The sequence below is a fragment of the Cucumis sativus genome, chromosome 1 (genome assembly GCF_000004075.3).
Source record: "Cucumis sativus cultivar 9930 chromosome 1, Cucumber_9930_V3, whole genome shotgun sequence".
In the NCBI taxonomy this organism is placed as follows: Eukaryota; Viridiplantae; Streptophyta; class Magnoliopsida; order Cucurbitales; family Cucurbitaceae; genus Cucumis; species Cucumis sativus.
Window position 1 is genome coordinate 9779925 of NC_026655.2, and position 20992 is coordinate 9800916.

Here is a 20992-nt window from a genome sequence, read left to right on the forward strand (position 1 = left end):
ATATACTATAATTGAAATAATATATGCTACATAAAAATTTCTCCCAAAAAAACATGAAGATCAGAAAACTTGTCGTTAATAGAAAACTCCACCTCATGCATGCAAAATTTAAAATTTAATGATATCCTATAATTTAAAAATAATTATAGGAAAAAATAAAATCATTTTATGGAATGATTGTTAAATGAACAATTTTATGGAAATTTTAATTTTAATTTATTATTATGTTAAATGAACAATTTTATGAAAGATTGGTTAAATGCATAAATATAGGGGAAATCAAAATTTAATATGAAGTTGTTATTATATCAAATGTAAGATTATAGAGAAAAATAAAATTATAAATTGAAATTTTGGGATATTTCAATTAAACTTTCAAATTTAAATAATAAAATAAATATTTATAAACATTGAATTATAAATATGAAAAGAGTGTATTATGTATGATATAATAAAATGATTACTAAATATTAATCCAACCTTATGAAATGCATCGTGAATAAATTATATTATCAATCATTTGATCGATAGAAAAAAGAATATAAACTAATAGCTATCACTATATATATTATGAATTATATAAACAATTTTTTAAATAGTTGACTTGAAACCTATAAATCTGAAAATTTGAGATAAAATGTTACTAAGAATGAACCAAGTTATTATATGAAAAATTTTGTATTTGTATGATATAATAAAATGTTACTAACAATTAACCAACCTTATGAAACATAATTATATTATCAATCATTTTATGGATAAGAATTAAATAGCTATTATAATATATTAATAAAATTAAATTATTAATAATTTGATTTGAAGTCTATAAATAAGAAAATCTAGTATAAATTGAAAGCATAAATCTAGGAGATGTTGATCAATCTTGAAAATAAAATATTTATTTAATATTTTTATAAAACTAAATGGTATGCAAATACACAGTATTCGTAAATCTATGTTATATTCCATTATTTTACTATTGCACAAATACACTGTATCTGAGAAAAATAAGTTTATGTCTATGAAGATATAAAATCGGTTGAAAAATTATATAAGAAGGGATAAAATCCGTTGAAAATTGTCAACAAATATCTACTTAATGCGATTTTGCTAAAAATCAAATTATTTTTTTGAATTTTTTATTTTCCAAATTGTACTCCATTATTTTGTCATTCTCGAAGTTATCTCTTTAACTAAATTATAATAATCCACTTATTGTTTTAGGTTATGATTTGTTTTAGTTGAACATATTATAATGAGTAGCAATTTTATAAATAATAATTTTTTTTTGTAAATATAGCCAAGCTTATCAATGATATATACTTCCATCACTTTTATGATCTATCAGTGATAAACCAATATTTGCAACAAGGTCTATCGATAATAAACTTCTATCAGTGATAAAGTTTGACAGATTTCGTTGTATTTACAAATTTTTAAAAATATTGTTACATATACTAATATTTTGAATCTAATGACTATATTTGTCTGGTCTTTGTTTCAAGGATTGAAAACTTTGTCGACCAACTTTTAGATACCCAATAAATAAAAATGAATCTTTGAAAAACTTTTTTTTCTAACTCATTTTAAATACGCTTTTTGATTAATTATAATAGTATTTCTTTAAAATGCACTTTCTCATTTTTCTATTTGTTTTTCTTTTGGAGTTTCTATATATATAAAATTATTAATATTAATATTATATTATCTTTTAAAAATTATCGTTTTTAAAAAAATTTAAAATCAACGTTTAATTCGTATTTGGGAGATAGTGCTAGCGTATATATGGTGCTAAATATATATCAAATAAACTAATTCACATGTAACAATTCTCACTTCTGATCTTAGTACAAAAAAAAAAAAATCTTTAAAGAAGTTTTTTTAATTACAATTTGGAGTGAGAGATTTGAACTCGAGACTACTTATCTTTGAGAATATATAAATGTCAGTTAGGTTAAACTCATATTGACAAAAAAAGAGAATTTATTAGAGCTAATACACAAAACCTTAAAGTGCTGCTAACTGAGACATCGTAAAACAACTGAGAGACGAGCGTAGAGTCATCCTACTCCATCAAATTAATCGATGTAGGATTATTCAAATCTCACATCTTTCCAAAACCCAACATTATCTTCCCTTCTCCACCTGAAAATGGAATTATTCAGGTAAGTCTTTGATTTTAGAGTCAAACTCGATGAGTATTGATTGAACCTTTAACGATCCAGATGTCAGTCCGAGTGAAACAAAGAACATGGTGGACACAACATTAGTTCTGGCGAAGAGTGTTGACAATGTCTCTTTAAGTTTTTGTAATCAATCTGGTAATTTCGTTGTTTATTCTTTTGTCTAGTTATTGTTAGAATTTTTGTTCTCCAGTTTTCTCTTTTTGTGAAGATAGAAGGAGATGCCTATTATAAGAGTGATTATCTTAGTCTAGTGTTCTTCATCTTTTATGTAAAATAATTTCATTTTATTAAATTTTTCTTTGTCTATCAACTTAAATTTTGTGAGTCAACAAGTAATTTAAAATGATATTAGAGTTGGTGGTGATAAAAAATCCCTAACGAATTGGAACTAAGAATCCTTTGGGATAGAGAATCTCTAATTTTCAATCACTCCATGATTGTTTCAAGGGTTATCATAATCCTATGATCAAGATTAGATTCTACTTTTTTCTCATATCTCTTCTATGTCACCCTCACTTTCTCCTTTCACTATTCCTCACGTTCCAAAACACACATTATAATAACTCAAACTTCAATTATATGCACCTCAAACACAAATTATAATAACTCACAAACTATTATAACCCACATACTATAATAACTCACTCCACTCCCCAAACGCCCTCTTAAATCCTTAAATCAATATGAATTCAACCTTAAGGTTTGGGTCAAACGCAAATTGCCTTAAGGTAAATATCTTAAAATAAGTATATGTTCTTTGTTACAAATTCGAACACTTTACAAATAAGATGATCGATCCCATTTGGATGTTATTGGAAAATTCAAGAAGTTTTAATGTTAATCTTGAAAACAAGCACAAAGACTAAAACTTAATTCATTATCAAAAACTACCTAAAGCAACCTAAATGCAAGACTTAAATAGTCTTCCAGTAAATCTTTAATTCATTGTAAAAAGACTAAAATACCTTTACTTAAATATTATTAAAAATAATAAAACTGAAATATATATATATATATATATATATATATACACTAAAATTACCTCAAAATTATTTTTAAAAAATCTAATTAATAATTTGATGCTTGGTGGGATGATGTCAAGTGGTATAGGGAGGTTCTGTTCAAGTTACTTCCTTGTTGTTTCCTCCCCTAATCAATATTTATTTTCACTTGTCTGCGAGAATCATTGACACGCTCACATGATTTCATGTGAAAAATATGCATTGATGTTTTTAAAACATAACGTTTATTCATTCTCTAAATCAATTAACTAGCTAATTGAAGTTATAATCCTAATTAATTCAAATAATCACACAACCCAAAAACTTACCATGTTTTATATTTAAGATGCTTGGATATCTTGCTATGGTTGAAACCTTTCATTGTTAGATTTATATAACTTTGAATAACCATTTTTCATTGTAAGAAAATTGTAAGAATGCTTCGAGAACATTTAGATATAGGATTTCTAAATGAAAAATGTTTTGGTATGATGTATTCCAATAATACCTTTATACTTTTAGATACTTCTATATATTTTTAATATTTTATTGATTCTAAAAAAGAAATGATGGCGAGTTTTGTTAGTATGTATATTGGATTTTCTCAATATCTAGTTATATCAACATAAAATCATCACCACTACAAATTTGACATCGTAAGATGCACAACAAATTTTGATGCACACAAATATTTTTCTTGATGCAATGGTTATCCTGTCTGTCAAAACTTGTGAAGAAAAGTCTTGCTTGATATTTTAAAAAATACTATATTACTTGACAAACATTGCCCATCAAGTAATAGGTTTTCTTGAAGTGTATAGCCCATCGAGACAGGGCGTTAAGTTGGCACTAGCTGGCCAACAAGCAAAGACCTTAAACTTTTCTTTCGTCGATAGGTAAAAAAAGTAGGACTAAAAAGCCCATCAAGAAAAGCTGTTGCCAATCAAGAAAACTGTTTCTAGACTGACCTGCACCATCAAGAAACGTCTAATTCATTCTTTTAATTATCTAACTGTTTTTTTAGTACAGTCCAGTATATAATTAGGTTGAAGGCACAAAATGAAAGGGTAAATTATTTTATCGTCTCTGATCGTAGGAACAAAACCCAATTTATCTTTCCTTCTCTAACTGAGAATATTTCATGTCAGATTAGCCTTTGATTGTAAAGTCAAATTCGACCAATGTTTCTGAAACCATTAACGATCCAGATGTTGACCTAAGTGAAACAAAGAATGTACTGGATGACACTTTAGTTGTGATTAAGCGTGTTGACAACGTCCCTTTTTGTTTTTGGAATCACTTTTGTTATTTTGTTGTTTACTCTCTTGCATGAGCTACTCTTAGAACGTTTGTTCGATCTAGTTTTTTTTATGTGAAGGTAGGACGAGAGGCTTAATTAGAAAACTATTATCCTAATGAGGTGTCCTCCATCCTTTAGGAATACATTTATTGTTGTTATTTGCTTAAAAAAGGGAGGAGATGCAAGATTAAGAATACCTTTTTTACCAAGTATGTTGAAGATTTGAGTGGAAAGGAAAAAACACAATGAACAAAGAATCTAATAAAGATTGGTAAATAAAAAAGGATGATTATTATTGATAATGATGTACCATGTGCTTATAAACGAAGCAATAACCATATTTATACATTACCATCTCCATCCTCTTTCATCATAGAAATAAATTCTAATAGACGGTAAACTATTGAAACTATTTATAAAATATAGTAAAACTCTTAAATAAATTAGGAACAATTTGATAAATTTCGTTATATTTTTGTAAATATATAGTTGCAATTTTTTGTTATATTTAAAAATAGCTCGTTTTGATATCATTTATCCATACTTTTCTTTTAATTATCATTATTTTCATGCTAATTTGCTTGTTTTTTTTAATCTATTTCTTTTAAATCTCATTTTAATCACTTTAGATTTTTATTTTATTGCTATTTGATTTTTAAAAAATTATCTTTATTTTCTGAACAATTTCTTAATTATGATCTTTCTATTTTAACTATAACACTAACTCCCTAGCATTTGAAACTATGAAAATTATAAAATAAAATCCAATCATATTTAAATATTTAAATTCATTGAGTTGATCAGAAATGATAAATAATTAGAATTCCACTTTTAAAAACCGTTTTCAGATTATATGATCGAAACGGTGCAATCTTTTTTTAATGTTTTTATTGTATATAATTTGAATCTTATACTTTAAAAGCAGAATTAAAAATACAATATATAAAATTATAAACTCAGTTCATTTTTTTTAATATGATATGTATTATAAATGATGTAATAATACAAAACAATAATTATATAAACTTTTAGGTTAAATTATAAATTTGGTCTCTATTATTTATTTTAAAAGGATAGAATTAGTCTATGTAATTTAGGAACAAAATTTAGTTCATTTGATTTTATAAAATTACAAAACTGAAATCAAACTTTTTTGAAACAATAGGAACTAAATAATTTGACCAATATTTTATGCATAAATTATATTCATAAATAAATTAACAATAACTTATTAGTCAACTAAATCTAAACAGTAAGATTAGTTTTATGATTTATAGATATGAAACACATTTAAATATTTTTTTAAAACTGTAATCCAATTTTTGAATTTGTCACAAAACACAAATATGAAAACTTAAAATAAAACTCTATTTTGATTGAATTACTTGTTCTCAAATTTTGGTTGTCAATCCTAAATTATTATTTATATGAATTTTTGTAGTAAATGTTAGAATGGATGTCGAAAAAATTTGTTGCATCGTGATGAACCACCACCTCGAAATCAATTACGATACAACTGTGATGCTAATCGCAATGTCGGTAGCTCTCCAAAGTTAAAACAACATTCAAATTTAGACATACACTTATCAGAACAAGAAATAGAATCAAGAGAAGAATGATTAGAGAAAAAGAATTAAGTTTTTCTAAGAGTTCAACATGCAGAATTAACGAAGAAGACACTAATAAAAAAGTGGAAAAGAGAAACGACTACGGTTTTCAATGGGTATAAACATGGTAAGTTTATTTAATATCAGTTTAATTTGTTTTAACAAGAGTTACAAAAAAAAAAAAACAAAAAAAAACGTTAATTCTTTTTCATCCAAACACACCTTATTTGAATTCGACTTGTTTGTTGGAATGATATACCTGTGGTGATGGAGTTATACTTTCATCATTAACACACTTTAGTTTTATATTATAAGTAGCATGACTTGATAATTATAACCTTCTAAACATGGCTAAATTGTTCGATGTAAGATAAAAAATTGATAATTTATTTACGAATCTAAGTCTACGAGTGAAAATGTAAAAAATAATAAAAGAAAACTTAAAGAATGAGAGAAAGAGAAGAAGTATTACAAAATTGATGATGAATTGAAGGAATTAATTTGAAACACGAAGGATTAATAAAAGAAGAGTTGTGAATAAAATTAAGGATGGAATGAATCAACAGAAACCTCCATTATTTCATTACCTTATTAATTTATGAAAGTTGATAGAGTAAAAGTATTATTTTGAAAGAAAAATAAATAGAACTTACCTGCACGCGGTCTCCACGCAGCTCCGGCTGACTAGGTACATCATCCGTCGTCGTTCTAATGCCACGTGTAAAATCACCTTTTATTCATTTAACCTCTTTTTCATATTCTTTTATTCTACAAAACAGTTTGTTTGACACGTGGCACCATTTATCCACGTATCGAAGTATGGAGGGCAGGATGGAGTCTTTTATTGAATAGAAGAAAGCATGTAGAGATTCTTTTCCATGTGTCACAAGGCATTAATATAATATTATTATAAACTAATTAAACTAAAACCCCGTACGGATTATGTCAATGTTGTAAACTTTATTCCTTTTTTCTTTTACATTTTCAAAAAGGTCTTAAATTCAATGTTTAAACCCTCCACTAATCATTATATTCGTTTCTGTAATTCTCAACTCAACATATGCCTACTTTATTTCCACTTTTAAATTTAAGTATTATGGCATTGGGAGAGAACAATTGCTTCAATTACTCAAACAAATAGAATCAAATTATTTTTTTAGGATGATTGCTAATACTTTTCTTTACCAATGTATCAATTGAATTATGCTACAATACATAGATTTATTAATCCAGATGGTATGTAATTTCTATTCAATAATCAAAATTATCCTTAAAATATTACTCCTTTATTAATTCAGTTTGTATGATTGGAAAAAAAGAGAGTAAGAATTTAGCTTTCATTGTTTGGCAAAACTTTCATAAACAAGACATATAATCATGAAGTTGTACAACGTGGACAGTCTATAAAGTTTTTGTTAAATGATAGAAATTGAGGAGAAATTTGAACAAATAAGGTAACTTTTAAAGATAATTATTGAAATATTGTAATTTTATAAATAGAAATATTCAGAGGAAACACATACTTTACTTATCATTTTACACAAATATCTCAAAATATAATTTATTTTACTTAAATAAGATTGAAGATTTTTATTGACCATTTTATCATTCACATTAATTATTAATAATATTTATTTTTAGAAATATATATAATATAATACCATAATTATATTATATCACATTTACTAGGTATCTTATAACTTATCTATTTTATGTATTAAATAAATAATATTTTTATTTTTATTTAATGATAGGATATCATTTATTAATGATCCAATTTAAATATGATATAAATATTTCTTTTATATTATTGACTAGGAATTTTGTTTTCATATGACTTTCATTTTGTTTTTATATTTTTCATATACGTATGTTTAATTTTCACGTTTTATAAAATTTTAATTATTGAATTTAAAATAAATGTATCAAAACAAGAGTAAACCATTTAATTTTCTATTAAGTTTATATAAATAGAATTACAATTGAAGTCTATTTATTTGCTTGTTATAGAATGAGAGAAAAAAGAAGAAGAAGAAGAAAAAGAAATAAAAAGGAAAGGGGAGAGAAGTAAGCAAGAGGCAAGGGGAAGGGGTAAAGGAAGGAAAAGAATGGAAGGTGCTGAGGTGGAGTCGTCGAAGACTTAAAAAGGTAAGGGAAGTGGGTCCCGCAAAAGAAAGGGATTGACAGAGACTTTTAACTTCTCTTTCTTTTTGTTTTGTTTTGTTTTGTTTAAGGCTTAAGCAACGCCATGATCGTCACCGGACTGACGACACTCAAAAACACAATATCGCGTCACCAACACCTGATTGGCCCATCCCTACCTCCTGCCTCCTTTCCCTTTTTCTTCTTCCTTGCTCACCAAGATTGCTTTTCTTTTTCTTCTTCCTTGCTCACCAAGATTGCTTTTCTTTTTCTTCTTCCTTGCTCACCAAGATTGCTTTTCTTTTTCTTCTTCCTTGCTCACCAAGATTGCTTTTCTACTGCCTCACCTTCACTCCGGCCTTTCCTCCTTACCCTTACCATCTCTTACTCTTCTTTTTCTTTCAAACACTTCTCTTTTCTATTCTTTCCAAATGACAATTCATTTTTTTTTTTAATTTTAAATGTGCATTTAATGCATCATTAGGGTTACAAAACTTTCTTTTCATATGACTTTCATTTTCTTTTCAATACACACTATGTTTATTATTTCAAACCTATGTAGAACCACTACAAATTCAAGCTATTAGTTATATAATATATACAACATACTTTAACTTTACTCTTATATAATATATCATAGATTGGGGCATACTATATGATATGAAACATTAAACACATTTCATTAGCATGCACATGCAGGGTCAAATTATTTCTAAAATAAACACAATATTTCGAAATAAAACTAATACGTGTAGTGTGCACTGTATTCTAGTACAGTACAAGGACAATAAATTAATAATAACCTACTCCTATACATGTTATATACTAATGTTAGTAAATAAAGCTTAAAATATAATGTAAATAACAAGCCAAGTGAGTCCTAGCTAGAAAAAATTAAGACATATATTGAATTTGGGTTTACAGTAATTTAGACAAAAACTTAAAAACCTAATAGTGTATTAGAAATTTATAGGTGTAATTAAGTTTTTAGGGGCTAAATTTTGCTTTTCAATTTTATACCAACTGGTTCGGTTATGCAAGTTTATAAATTCTATCTTATCCAAACTTTTCAAAGTAAAACTTAATTTAACAAACTTTTAATTGTACTAAAAATAAAAATTGAAGTTTGAAATTTTATAAATAAAAATTGTAAACAATTAAAAAAACTAAGACTAATGGTTGGACCATCATGTTTTTTAAATATGAAAGAGGAAATACAATTTAAATAAAAGAATGTGATGCATTTACATTTGTTTTAAAAAAAAATGAAGCAAGTAAAATTTAGCAGTAACTTGAGTTGGTATGGGCCGTTATGAACGTTGGGCTGGACCAATAGGGTTCAACTAATTGGGCTGAGAAAAGAGAGCCCAAACGTCAAATCCCCACTAAAAGCTCAAAATATATGAAAAATGAATTTAAATCCTTAATATAGCAAAATCGTAAAAATTGAAAACGAGACGGTTGCAAAAGTTTCTTAAATGCCTTACTCAAAACACTCACATGCTAAGTACAATTATTTCAAAATCCAAAATACCTAACATTCAATCAGGCTCTCCAACCACAATCATTTCAACTCTCATCCGAAATTTATCCTATCAAAACAATCAAGGCAATTAAAAGCCACAAAATCTCCAATTTTCCTCCAAACTTCTTCGCCTTCTTCATCTCCAATGAAGCCAATTTCAAAATCTTCATTGGTTCGTCTTCTTTAACTCCATTGAGGTAAATCATCAGACGTCATAATCCTTGAAAGAGCAGCGATCGTTCACAAAAATCCTCTCAACTAAAAGAAAGGCCTCCAGTTCGATTTCTATAGAAACAAAGTTTGTTTTGCTTCTTCTTCTTTCGTTTACCTTGATGACATCCTCAATCCTTGCCCATAGAGACATGCATAAGTGATAAATTGGAGGATGAAAAAAGTTTACTTTGATAGGCTGATGCCAAACAGTCATTTACCACATGAATTGATTGTGATAGTATCCATCGAATTTCTTGTGAGTGAGTCCTTATCTTATCGAAAAAATACAACATGCTTAAAATAATATCGAATTTCTTCTCCAAAACATATCTAACATGTGTAAAAAAATTTAAAATGCCACTAAAATATTTTAATAAAAAAATTAAATTATTAGAAAATAAAAATACCACACCAACAAATAATCAGAATTACAATTTGATTAAGAAAAATTTCATATTATTTTAAAAACAATAAATTTTAAATTCCAACGACTCCAATTGAATAACAAATTAAATTTTAAATGGTGGTATAAGGTAATTTAATTAAAAAATTATAAACATCTCCCAAGGAAAATTAGATAAGTAAAAATGAGGCTTCAATAGATTTCTAAGTATGAAGCTGATCTTTTAGAGGTTTATTTGTTTTTTTCCTTCTCTTTTTCATGGATGAAGAAAAAATAGATTATTTATGATCAAAATAGTTTCTTCGAACGGCTAAAAATTCAAAACGATTAGTTTTTTTTTTTAATTTGAAAACAATACCAAAATTAAGATTCATCTCAAAATGGCATGGAGTCTTTATTGACAAAACCAATTTCAAAATGTTACCGTATTGAGTTAGACTAACTAATTAGTTTAGTTACTCTAACCAAATTACCCACAAAATTTTAAAAGTAATTAAATACATTTTTTTTACAAATTTGGTTAATCACAAAATAAAAAATAGCAAACTAAGGCAAAAATTAATCTATAGAATTGAATTAATTTTAAATAAGGTCAAACAAAATTAGGAAGCAACGTCGACAAAGACTGAGATAATAGTATGCACTAAAAACATAGGCTATTATAATTAATCCATAGACTATTACAATACCGACCATACTATTATAATCCTAGACTATTACAAGTCTCCAAATAACATAATGGTAAGGTTTAAATGTAGTTATATATAAGATATAAATGATTTATCATAACTAGACTTTTTGATAACAAGTTGAAACACATTTCCGTTACTATTTGAAAATGTACAAAAAGAGTAATTAAGTTTGAAAAGTTGCATATATATGAAAAGCTTACGGCATTGGAAAGGACAAATAATGTTTATATATGCATGGGTGTGTGTGTGTGGAGGTTGGAGTAACCCAAAACAATGCTAATGCGTTTGAGTTTTATGCTTTGCTATTCCAAGTGCTTATTAAAGTTTCCTTTCATTTCTTTTACTCTTGTTTAATGGTGGTTAAAAAATCATTTTCTTTTCTTTTCTTCTGATTTAACTTGATGCCACAAACATGAAAGAGAGGTTCAATTCCACGCATTCAATTAAATCATCTAGCACGAAAATGATCAGTTAATGATGTACTTTCTATGAGCATATCAGCTCTTTGAACATACCAGTTTGTGAACGAAGTAAAATAAAAGAGATAGAGGAAATTTATATATATTAATGAATCTTATCTAGATTGTATAGATTTAAGAATTACATTTACTTGTAATTAATATGCTCCCAATTATGCATGTCTTTGGTTGAAGTGAGCGGGTTCTTGTAATTAATTTTGTTATTTAGTATAAAGTTAGACAACAAAAGTATCTATAAAATTTTATTTTATTTTCTAATCATTCTCGTGTGCTATCACACGTGTTTCAAACTAGTCTCCTTAAAGAGTAGGAGATGCCCACACGTCTAACTATATTTACAACATATGAGCGTTTAGACACATTTTTCTATGTTCTCTATCAATGATGTTGCTAAGGATCTAGTAACATTCGGAAAGATTTCGTTGTTGTAAAAGTTTAATATTTTTTTTAATGACAATACAAACGAGTAAAGACTTAAATCTCTTTAAAGAGAGGAAGATACTCACATCTAATATATATCTATAATATATATTTCAACTTTCTTTTTATTATTGTTTATGTAATTCTTCTCACGTACTAGTTAAACTATGCTTTAGTTTGGCATTTTGGTTGTTTTAACACACGTTGTGAATTTGGAATATGTTAGTGGGTAGCACCAACACTTTGGTTGAATAGCAAAAGATCAGCTTGATACTTAGAAATCCAACCATCAACTATATCCATTTCACTCTTCCTTTGCGTTATCAACCAATCAGGATCATCCTCCCTTTCTGATGCTATGTCTAAGCAATGAGAGCCTGCATGCATTATTCATATTTACACTTTCATTTTCATTCTTTTTCCTTTTATATATATATATTCTCATTATTAAACAGGATGAAATAAATAAAACAGCCCAGTGATCGTCCTTTTAAAATATTTATTTTAGACCTCTGCACTTTTTACTTTGTTCTTATATTTTTAAATATTTATTCTAGTCATTATTCAATTTTGGTTAAGGTTGGTACTTGATAACTTTAAAAAAGTGACAATATTTTGTAACTACGTGGTCAAAATGAACTAAAAGTTTTGAGATGAAAATAGTATTTAAACTTTGAATTAATTTATATCCAAATTAGTGATTATATATTACTATTTTTGCTCAACTTCATTTCAAACAAACTCAAACGGATCTTACTAAAATAAGATGATTCTCTCTCTCAAATTCAACTAGTTATCAAGCAAAATTATTGTGTAATTCTTCAATAAGTAGATAGAAATATGAAAGAGGATGAGAAGATACCTTTGGGAGTGGTAATAGCAACGATGGTCTGAGATATATTATGCAATACACTGTCATACAAACTTAACCATATTAGATAAATTTCTTTATCTTATAGAAAATAGGAGGTTTAGTTTACATTTTCTCACCTTCACTTTTTGCTTCCATCTTGTTTGAAATCTATTTTATTACTTCAAATTTAAAAATAGTATCGGCTTTCTTCCACATAAATTTTAAAAAAATTACAAAATCTTCTCCAATCAAATCCAAGTATTTCTTCTTATTTTCATCTATTTTTACTATTAAGAATTAAATAGAATTCTTTTTTACCAAAAAAAGAAATTGTCTTCGATAATTCTAGTGATTAATGATTACGACGTTAAAGTCCTTAAAAAAAAAATAGTGTTATTACATGTTAACGTCTATCCTTCCTCACTTAAGTTCTTCAATTCTTGCCTTGTGCTTGCATTCATCTAATCCAATACAATATATGGTATGGTTACACTTTAGAGTTTTTTCTTTTTTACTACCTCGTGCTTGGGCTCCTAATGACTTGAGCTCTCTTCACCCTCTTATGCTAGACCTAGCTCTTCCTGTTTTGGTCATGCTAAATCTCAATTATGCTCTCACTTGCACTATATATATAGCTCTTCCTCACTTTTGTGTTTTCCCAACTGTCACCAAAATCATTATTAATGTTGTTTGAAGAACAATATGGATCTTGTGCACGTCTTGATTGCATTATGACAATTGCACCAAATGCAAGCTTTATTATCTCACACCCTAAGTTTAGGTCATTGGTTCGGAAACCCTTTCTAAATTAAAAGTTATTAAGATCAAACAATCATTATGTCATTTGTATTGGTTACCTTTTTCTTTTTCTTTTTCTTTTTCTTTTTCTTTTTCCTTTTCCTTTTCTCTACTGTTTTTTCCCTTTTTTGAATAAAGTCCAACTTTTTTCTTGTGTGTCCCATTAAATATTTTATTTTACTTAAAATACAAAACATAAGAAAATTAATTATTATTTTTTAAAAAAAGTACTTATTAATAGAAATTACAATTAAAATACAACATAGTATAATTAACCCTTTAATGCAGAATTTTAAAACCTACACCAAAGATATTTGAAACTTGAAATTTGCAAACAAAATGAGAGAAAGTTTGAAGTTTAGCTGGGGAACTTAATTAAGGAGATACAAATTAGGCAGAATTGAAAGAAAAGTAAAAGTAGATAATTAATTTGGATGAGGAATATCTAGATTAAACAAAATTATAGTAAAGTATATCATAGTTTATCTACGATACATCAAGATAGATTACTATTTGTATCTATTTGTATCATATTCTATCAAATATAAATTATGATATTTTACTATTTTAATAAATAATTTTAAAGATTGTGTCGTTTAAAATAACTTTTCGTGTATTAATGATACTAATTTCTTACCCGCCACTACTGTAAGGATCTTTCAATCCATTAGAGAAAATGATGTTACTTCCAAATCGATGCAGCACTAATTTTATGTCCTACAAAAGAAAAAAAATCTTTAAATAATAATATTATATATATAGTGTACTTTATTTGGATGAAAATCATTCAGAATAGTTGTTGTAAGATTCAAAATAATTAAGCATATAACAACATTTTAAAAAATTTATAAATATAGTAAAATTTGTCATTTCTATAAATAATAGAACTTTATCATCGGTAGACCATGTTGTAAATATTGATCTATCACTAATAAACCATATGAGTTTATGAACGATAGTTTTGCTATATTTGCATTTTCTAAAAAATATTGTTATATTCTTAATTATTATTTCTAAAATGACTATAATTATAATTATCCAAATTATTATCATCATTTCACTAATTTCAAGTAAAATGTAGGTTTAAAGTAATAAATGTTAAGATATATTATTTTAAATTTATTTCACATGTCAACTTAATTTTTTTTTTTTTACATTGATGTTAGAACATGGGTTTTTAATAAATCTTAATGGAATTCGAAGTAAAAATAATTTTCTTACATTATTTTAAAAAAGCATTATATATATAGAAGGTCAACTAATAATTTTAAAAAGAATATTTTAGAAATAATTATTAAAAATATAACAATATATATAACAAAACTATTACTGATAGACTTGTATGACTGATATTACGATAGTTTGATAGTTTGTTAGATTGAAGAAGGAAAAAGAAATTTGGTGTTTACTGTGTAGAAATTATTCTTTCTAAAATTTGTTTAGTATGAAAGGTTAAAGAGAGCTTACTTGGCCTCCATAGAAAGTGGTGATCCAATGAGGCCTTGGTGTGACACCATACAAATCCTTGCACATAGTTTTGAAGTCGTTGAACCGGAAGGGTGAAGGTGGGAACATTGAGTTTTTGTCCCTACCACTACTGCCAATGGGCATTACCATCTCGCTACAAACCTATATGTGTACAAAATTTATTGAATATAACTGACACAACCAACTTTACAATATAACTATACTCTAAGTTTGTAATACACACGTATAATATAGATGTGTATATAATACATACATCAGTCACCTTAGCTTGTATTTCATCTTGTTTTGATACCATATGTGCATTTAGTTCTTTGTCAAATTGATGTTTTCTTTATTTTAAATTTCAGTGTGACTTTGTGGCAATATTTGTTGTGGACATCTATAAACCTTGTAGACATAACAATCAAATTTATAAACGTGATTCATTTTGACCCAGTGTTTATTAGATAACTATTCTAAAGTTTAAGAAAACAAATAGGCATGCCAAATCAAATTTCAAATAGTAGACTTCCATAGGTATTGCAATCTTGGAAGTATACTTTTACATTGAATTTTCATGCATTATAATAGTAATAATAATTTAATCAATTTTAATAAAATAAATAAATAACTCGTTTATTAGGGACTAAACTGATGAAATTATATTTTAACCTTTTTATGTGTATGTGTACATACATACAATATATATATTCGTTGTTTCGTTCAATTTTAAGGTTGAGTTGTTTTGAAAATTCTTGGAAGTATTTGTCTTGTGTTTGCTCTCAAACCACACTAGTGTGTTAGTGTATCTTTCGTCGAAGAAGATTGTATTGTTGTAGATCTTGAGATTTACTCTAGATGTGGTGGTTTATTCTTCAACAACATGAGAGGGGGATTCTCAAACCTAGGAGACATTATTCAAGTGATGGAATTTCATTTGTAGGTGGAAAGAGAAACGTTTTTGGTGAGAAGAACTCACACACTTAAGAGAGCGTTAGTATGTTAAAGGTGAAAGATGTGGGAGCGTAACTGATCATTTTCTAATTTTAACTATTTGAATGTCATTGCAATTTTCGTTTATTTACAGATAATTAGTACGTCGTTGTAATTGTTTGATTTTATATTAATGAAGCTATATTTCCACGAGCATATTGCTCCTAGACAGTCACATAGGTGGTGTGTTTCACTAGACTGAGTTACCAAACTCAGTGCTCTATGCTTGGCTTTAGTTTTATTCATTTGCCTGTGATGTTCCTAGAAATGTTGTGACATCTTGTGTAGCAGGTTTTGTCGTGTGTTAGATGCCCTTAATTTCAAAAATTATTATGAGTTCCAAGCACCGTAAAGGAACTCTGTACTTCTAATTTCAAATTGCTCCAGTTAGAAACACTTAAGCTTTAGGTGTGTTAACTTTAGTTAAATTTTCTTTTATGTTATTTAGTTTGAGAGCGAGAGAGGGTGTGAGTAGTCAAAAGTTTTAAGAGAGTGATTTTATAATTGAGGTATGTCGGTGAGCACAAGTTTTTGTGTGATTGTAACCTTTTTCGTATACTAAAATGTTTTTGGTTTGTGGTAGGTTTTCAGAACAAGTTTTCGTATAATGTTAACTTTGAAGTTAGAGGTTCAATTTTTATGTCCAGTATATTCAAAAAAATGTGTTATTAATATTCATGATTAAGTTTTATGCCCAACATATCAATTTTTAGCACAACTATGAAGATCAATACTCCAGTGTCTAAACAAAAAGACTATGTCAATAACCGTCAAGCTTAAATTGGGTATCCAAATGTTAATTTAACATAAAAGGAAAAAAGAAGTACCTGCCAACCATATTGGTTAAGGGGATCATTAGGATAGCCAAATTCATAGACATCATAACAAGGCCTTTCCCCTAAATAAGCAATAACCCCAGCAACCACTTGCTTGATCACATTACTTTTTTTCTTTGCTTCTTCATCAATGGCTACACATATGCCTCTCACTGGATTCTCGTAAGGATCGTTGTATTGAGCTGCCATTGTGAACACATTGTCCATTAAGTTCTTAATCTCCGAACTCGTCTTCAATTTCCCACAAGTTTTGAATTGCTTGCTCAAAATCGAAAGCCCTCCCTGAGTCTTCCCGGCAATTCGGTCGATTTCACCCCATGATCTACGTATGGTGTCATGACACGTTTTGCTCGTTTCCTAATTTCATTTCATGATCAATGGAAAATTTTGTTATATATAAGCATCATCCTATATGTGATCGATCAAAAGAACACATACATATATATCACGTTTTTTAACATAAAGTTTCAATGGATATGGATGAATGAGACGTACTTTGAAAGATTTGGAGACGATGGAGTAATATCCGTCTTGTGGTGTAATGTTGTCAAAGTAAAGAATTGGAGCTGAAGAAGCCAGGGCTCCAAGAGCGATGTGAGGATACTTTAGCCTAAACCATGAAGCTAGCACTGTCCATCCATGGTATATTCATTGATCAAACAATCAAAACACTCACTAATATAATGTATCAGCTTAAGCATATAATATGTAACTTTTATCATACATGCATAGAAAATTTTAAAAAATCTTATTTAATCCTTATATATTTTGAAAAGACTTCATTCGGTTTTTTTCGATAACTTATTTTAAATGTCTAAAATAATAGATACAAATAGTTATAAAGGTAGACATATCTAGGTGTTTTGAATGAATAATTTTATAGGTATACGAAAGTATTTTGATATTTGTGTTTGTTTTGCAGGACTACTCTTGAAAAGATCTTAAATTTATATAATGATTCAAAAATGCCCTTATTCCTACTTGTTAATTCAATATAATTTGAACTCATATAACATATTTGTCTTTTTTTTAATAGATTTACATTAGATGATAGTAGTCTATCAACATATATTTGTTTCAAGAGGGCATAAAGGCATCTTAAGATGCCACGAATCTCCAATTGTCAAGACAATTTATAATACTGCAAAACAAATGTAGCAGTCCATATGCTCATTCCATAAGAATCTAGGATGACTATGAAACCTAATTGGCCCTTTAGTCATATAATTTAACTGTTGTTATACTCTCAAACATTTAAAATCTCCATACGATGTCTGATCATGAAGATAGAAATTAAGAGAGCAAATTTGGATAGTGATTTTCGCATCCTAAATTTTTGTAGTTGATGAAATGAAAATTGCATTTAAAATTATAAAATTATATAGTAAACTAATTTGAGTTATTTAAAAACATGTTTCGAAGTGATTTTAATCGTTTCTAAAAAGAGTGAACTAAATATTTGAAAGGAGAAGAAATACATGGTAAAAGAATATTAGGGTAACTTACTTCCACCATACGAGGCTCCCATAACTATAATTGGAGAAGTATCATATGCAAACATTTTCTTGATGTGCAAGAGCAATTCAGCATAATCTGCTAAGGCTTGAGCTGAATTAAAATACCCTCTAATGCTTCCATTTTTCATAGCCTTCTCTAGTGAACCAAATGGTATTGATTTTCCATAAAATCTATGCTATAAAATTACAACATATATATATGTGTGTCATGTAAACCATAAAATTAGAATGAAATTCAAACTAAAGGGACTATAATTATAATTATAACGATATTCTAACATTTTAACATTTATATTAAGTTATTGCTAGTTCATTCACACGTGAGAATTATTAAAAAACTTGTATGAATCAAAATTTCTATTTCTATGTAGTAGTAGTTTCAATGTGATCAAATTAATTATTAATTCGGTATTTTACTTAGCATGCATACCTCTAAATATACTGACATAGCCTTGTATTGAGAGGCGAAACGAAGAGGAAAGCCGACGTAGGGTACGTCATTGTCAATGTCACTTTCGGCACCGAGGTAAGCAAAGATAGGAGTTTTGGGATTGATACCTTCCCAATACTTAAAATCAATGATATATCTTTGATCGAATGTAACGGAACTTTGAGGTTGATAATTGAAATGATCAAGGGGTTGTTTGTAATAGAAAGTCGCAAGTCCATCTGATTGTTGGGGTGTACTTTGGAATGCCCTTCTTTGCACTCCAAGTACTGGGATGTGGCCACGAGCACATGAAGAAATAAAAAGAAGCAGCAGTAGTGGAAGAAATATGGATTGGCTCACAATACAGTCCATGTTATTCTTCCCCCACATCTATCTACTTTAGCTTAGGAGATGTATTTATATAGCTTCGCAGAAATGTTGAGGTACACAAAAATTTTAGGAATAAACACGTAGTTTTACCTATTTTTAATAGTATGATATTGTGTCCATTTTAAAAATAAATTATTGTAACTTTACTTTTCGTTCCACATCCAAAATGTTAACTTTGGTTCCATTTCTAACTATTTTCACTCTTTCTACTTATTACCGAAAGTTTTCTTTCTCCTTTTACTGTTCTAATAAGTTTTTATTGAAAGTTCAAATACTTTACCCTTCCTTATCTATAACGATGATAGAAAATACATAAAAGAAGCTTCTATCTCTTTGTCGTAGTAGTCTTATCTCCAAAGATGAGAAGCTTCTAAATTTTATCGTTTTTTTTATGCCTTTATATCTTAATGTATAAATGTACTCTTTTTCTATCTTTTTCTACTCTTCCCTTAAATCTAAACGCTTTCTCCTCTTGTTTAGAACAAGAATGCATTAGAACAAGAAATAAAGTAATTTAATGAAGATATGAGTGGTTTGTTACCAATTAAGAGCTAAAAGATTGTGGTTTTTTCTAATAGCTACTTGCTAGATTTAGGTTCATATGACTTCTAATAACGGTTGATTATATAGATTCTTAATATATGATGTAATTTTTTCCCCCACATGTCGTTTAATGGTGAAAAATTATTAGTTTTGAGTTGTTTAAACCTCTCCCCATCATGTTTTTTTAGTCAAGGAAATAAATAAAATATTACTTCTTAATTGTTTAATAGATGATTATTGTTTTACCGCGTCAAAATTGAAACCAATTGTGAAAACGAACTTAGCTCAACGGTTATTGACTTGATCTTTCATTCTACAAGTAGGAAGTTCGAATTCCAAACCTCTAATTAATGTAATTGAAAAAAAAATCCAAAGAAGTTGTGTGCTAGAGTTAGCACGAAGATTAATTAGATTACTATTCAAAATAAGGTTCAATGCTTCTTTGTTCGTGAGAGGTAAACTGTTGGGTGGAAATACGATCGAAGTTTCACATCCTCTTGGTTACCATTTAGTCTCTCTTCTACTTTTAATCTATATTAATTAAATCCTTAAACTTTTACTAAGTAACAACTGAACCTTTAAACTTTATGATTTGCAATAATTTAAGTTTACTAAGTAACAACTGAACCTTTAAACTTTATGATTTACAATGATTTAAGTATCTGTTGACACAAATATTATTAATAATCTAAAGGAAACTTTATAGAGATTTGAATATTAGGTACCTTAGTCCCTTTAATTTTAGTTTTATTTTATTTTATTTTGGTTCGTCCTATATTTTCTAAAAGTTTCATATTTATACCTATATTTTCAACTTTTGTTCATTTACGGTTGACTTGGCTTAATTTTGGTTCTTATACTTCTAAAAAATTGACTATTTTGGTATTAACATGTTCATTTTCATTTCTTTTTTATGGTATATCAATTGATTCATTCTTTGAAGGTTCAACGTCTAAACCAAAGTTGAAAGTATATAGAGACTAAAACAAAGATTTTAAAATTAGATGATCAAAATGAAGAAAATCTAAAAGTATAAGAACCAAAGCAATATTTATATCATAAAAAATTGTTATTTAATTTTAATGAATATTTTATCATGGAGACTAAAAATTGAAAACCATGTTAAAATATATAGATCGAATTGTTACTTGTTAAAGTTAATAGCTAAATAAATTGTTACAAATTGCCAACATGAGC

The 20992-nt window shown here is 27.6% G+C and overlaps 1 protein-coding gene and 1 long non-coding RNA gene across 2 annotated transcripts; both read right to left on the reverse strand.

Annotated features, from left to right (window-relative positions):
• Positions 1-6106: 6106 nt before the first annotated feature.
• On the reverse strand, positions 6107-6879 carry LOC116401792. Its single transcript, XR_004214164.1, has 2 exons — positions 6748-6879; positions 6107-6353 (listed from the first exon to the last, which is right to left on the reverse strand). It is a non-coding gene; the product is annotated as an uncharacterized LOC116401792 (long non-coding RNA).
• Positions 6880-11798: 4919 nt separating this feature from the next.
• On the reverse strand, positions 11799-19300 carry LOC116406019 (lysosomal Pro-X carboxypeptidase-like). Its single transcript, XM_031889745.1, has 8 exons — positions 18863-19300; positions 18422-18608; positions 17411-17544; positions 16907-17272; positions 15087-15248; positions 14257-14336; positions 12831-12880; positions 11799-12345 (listed from the first exon to the last, which is right to left on the reverse strand). The coding sequence occupies exons 1-8, from the start codon at positions 19250-19252 to the stop codon at positions 12191-12193; spliced, it is 1524 nt and encodes a 507-aa protein (XP_031745605.1). The 5' UTR covers positions 19253-19300; the 3' UTR covers positions 11799-12190.
• Positions 19301-20992: the final 1692 nt, after the last annotated feature.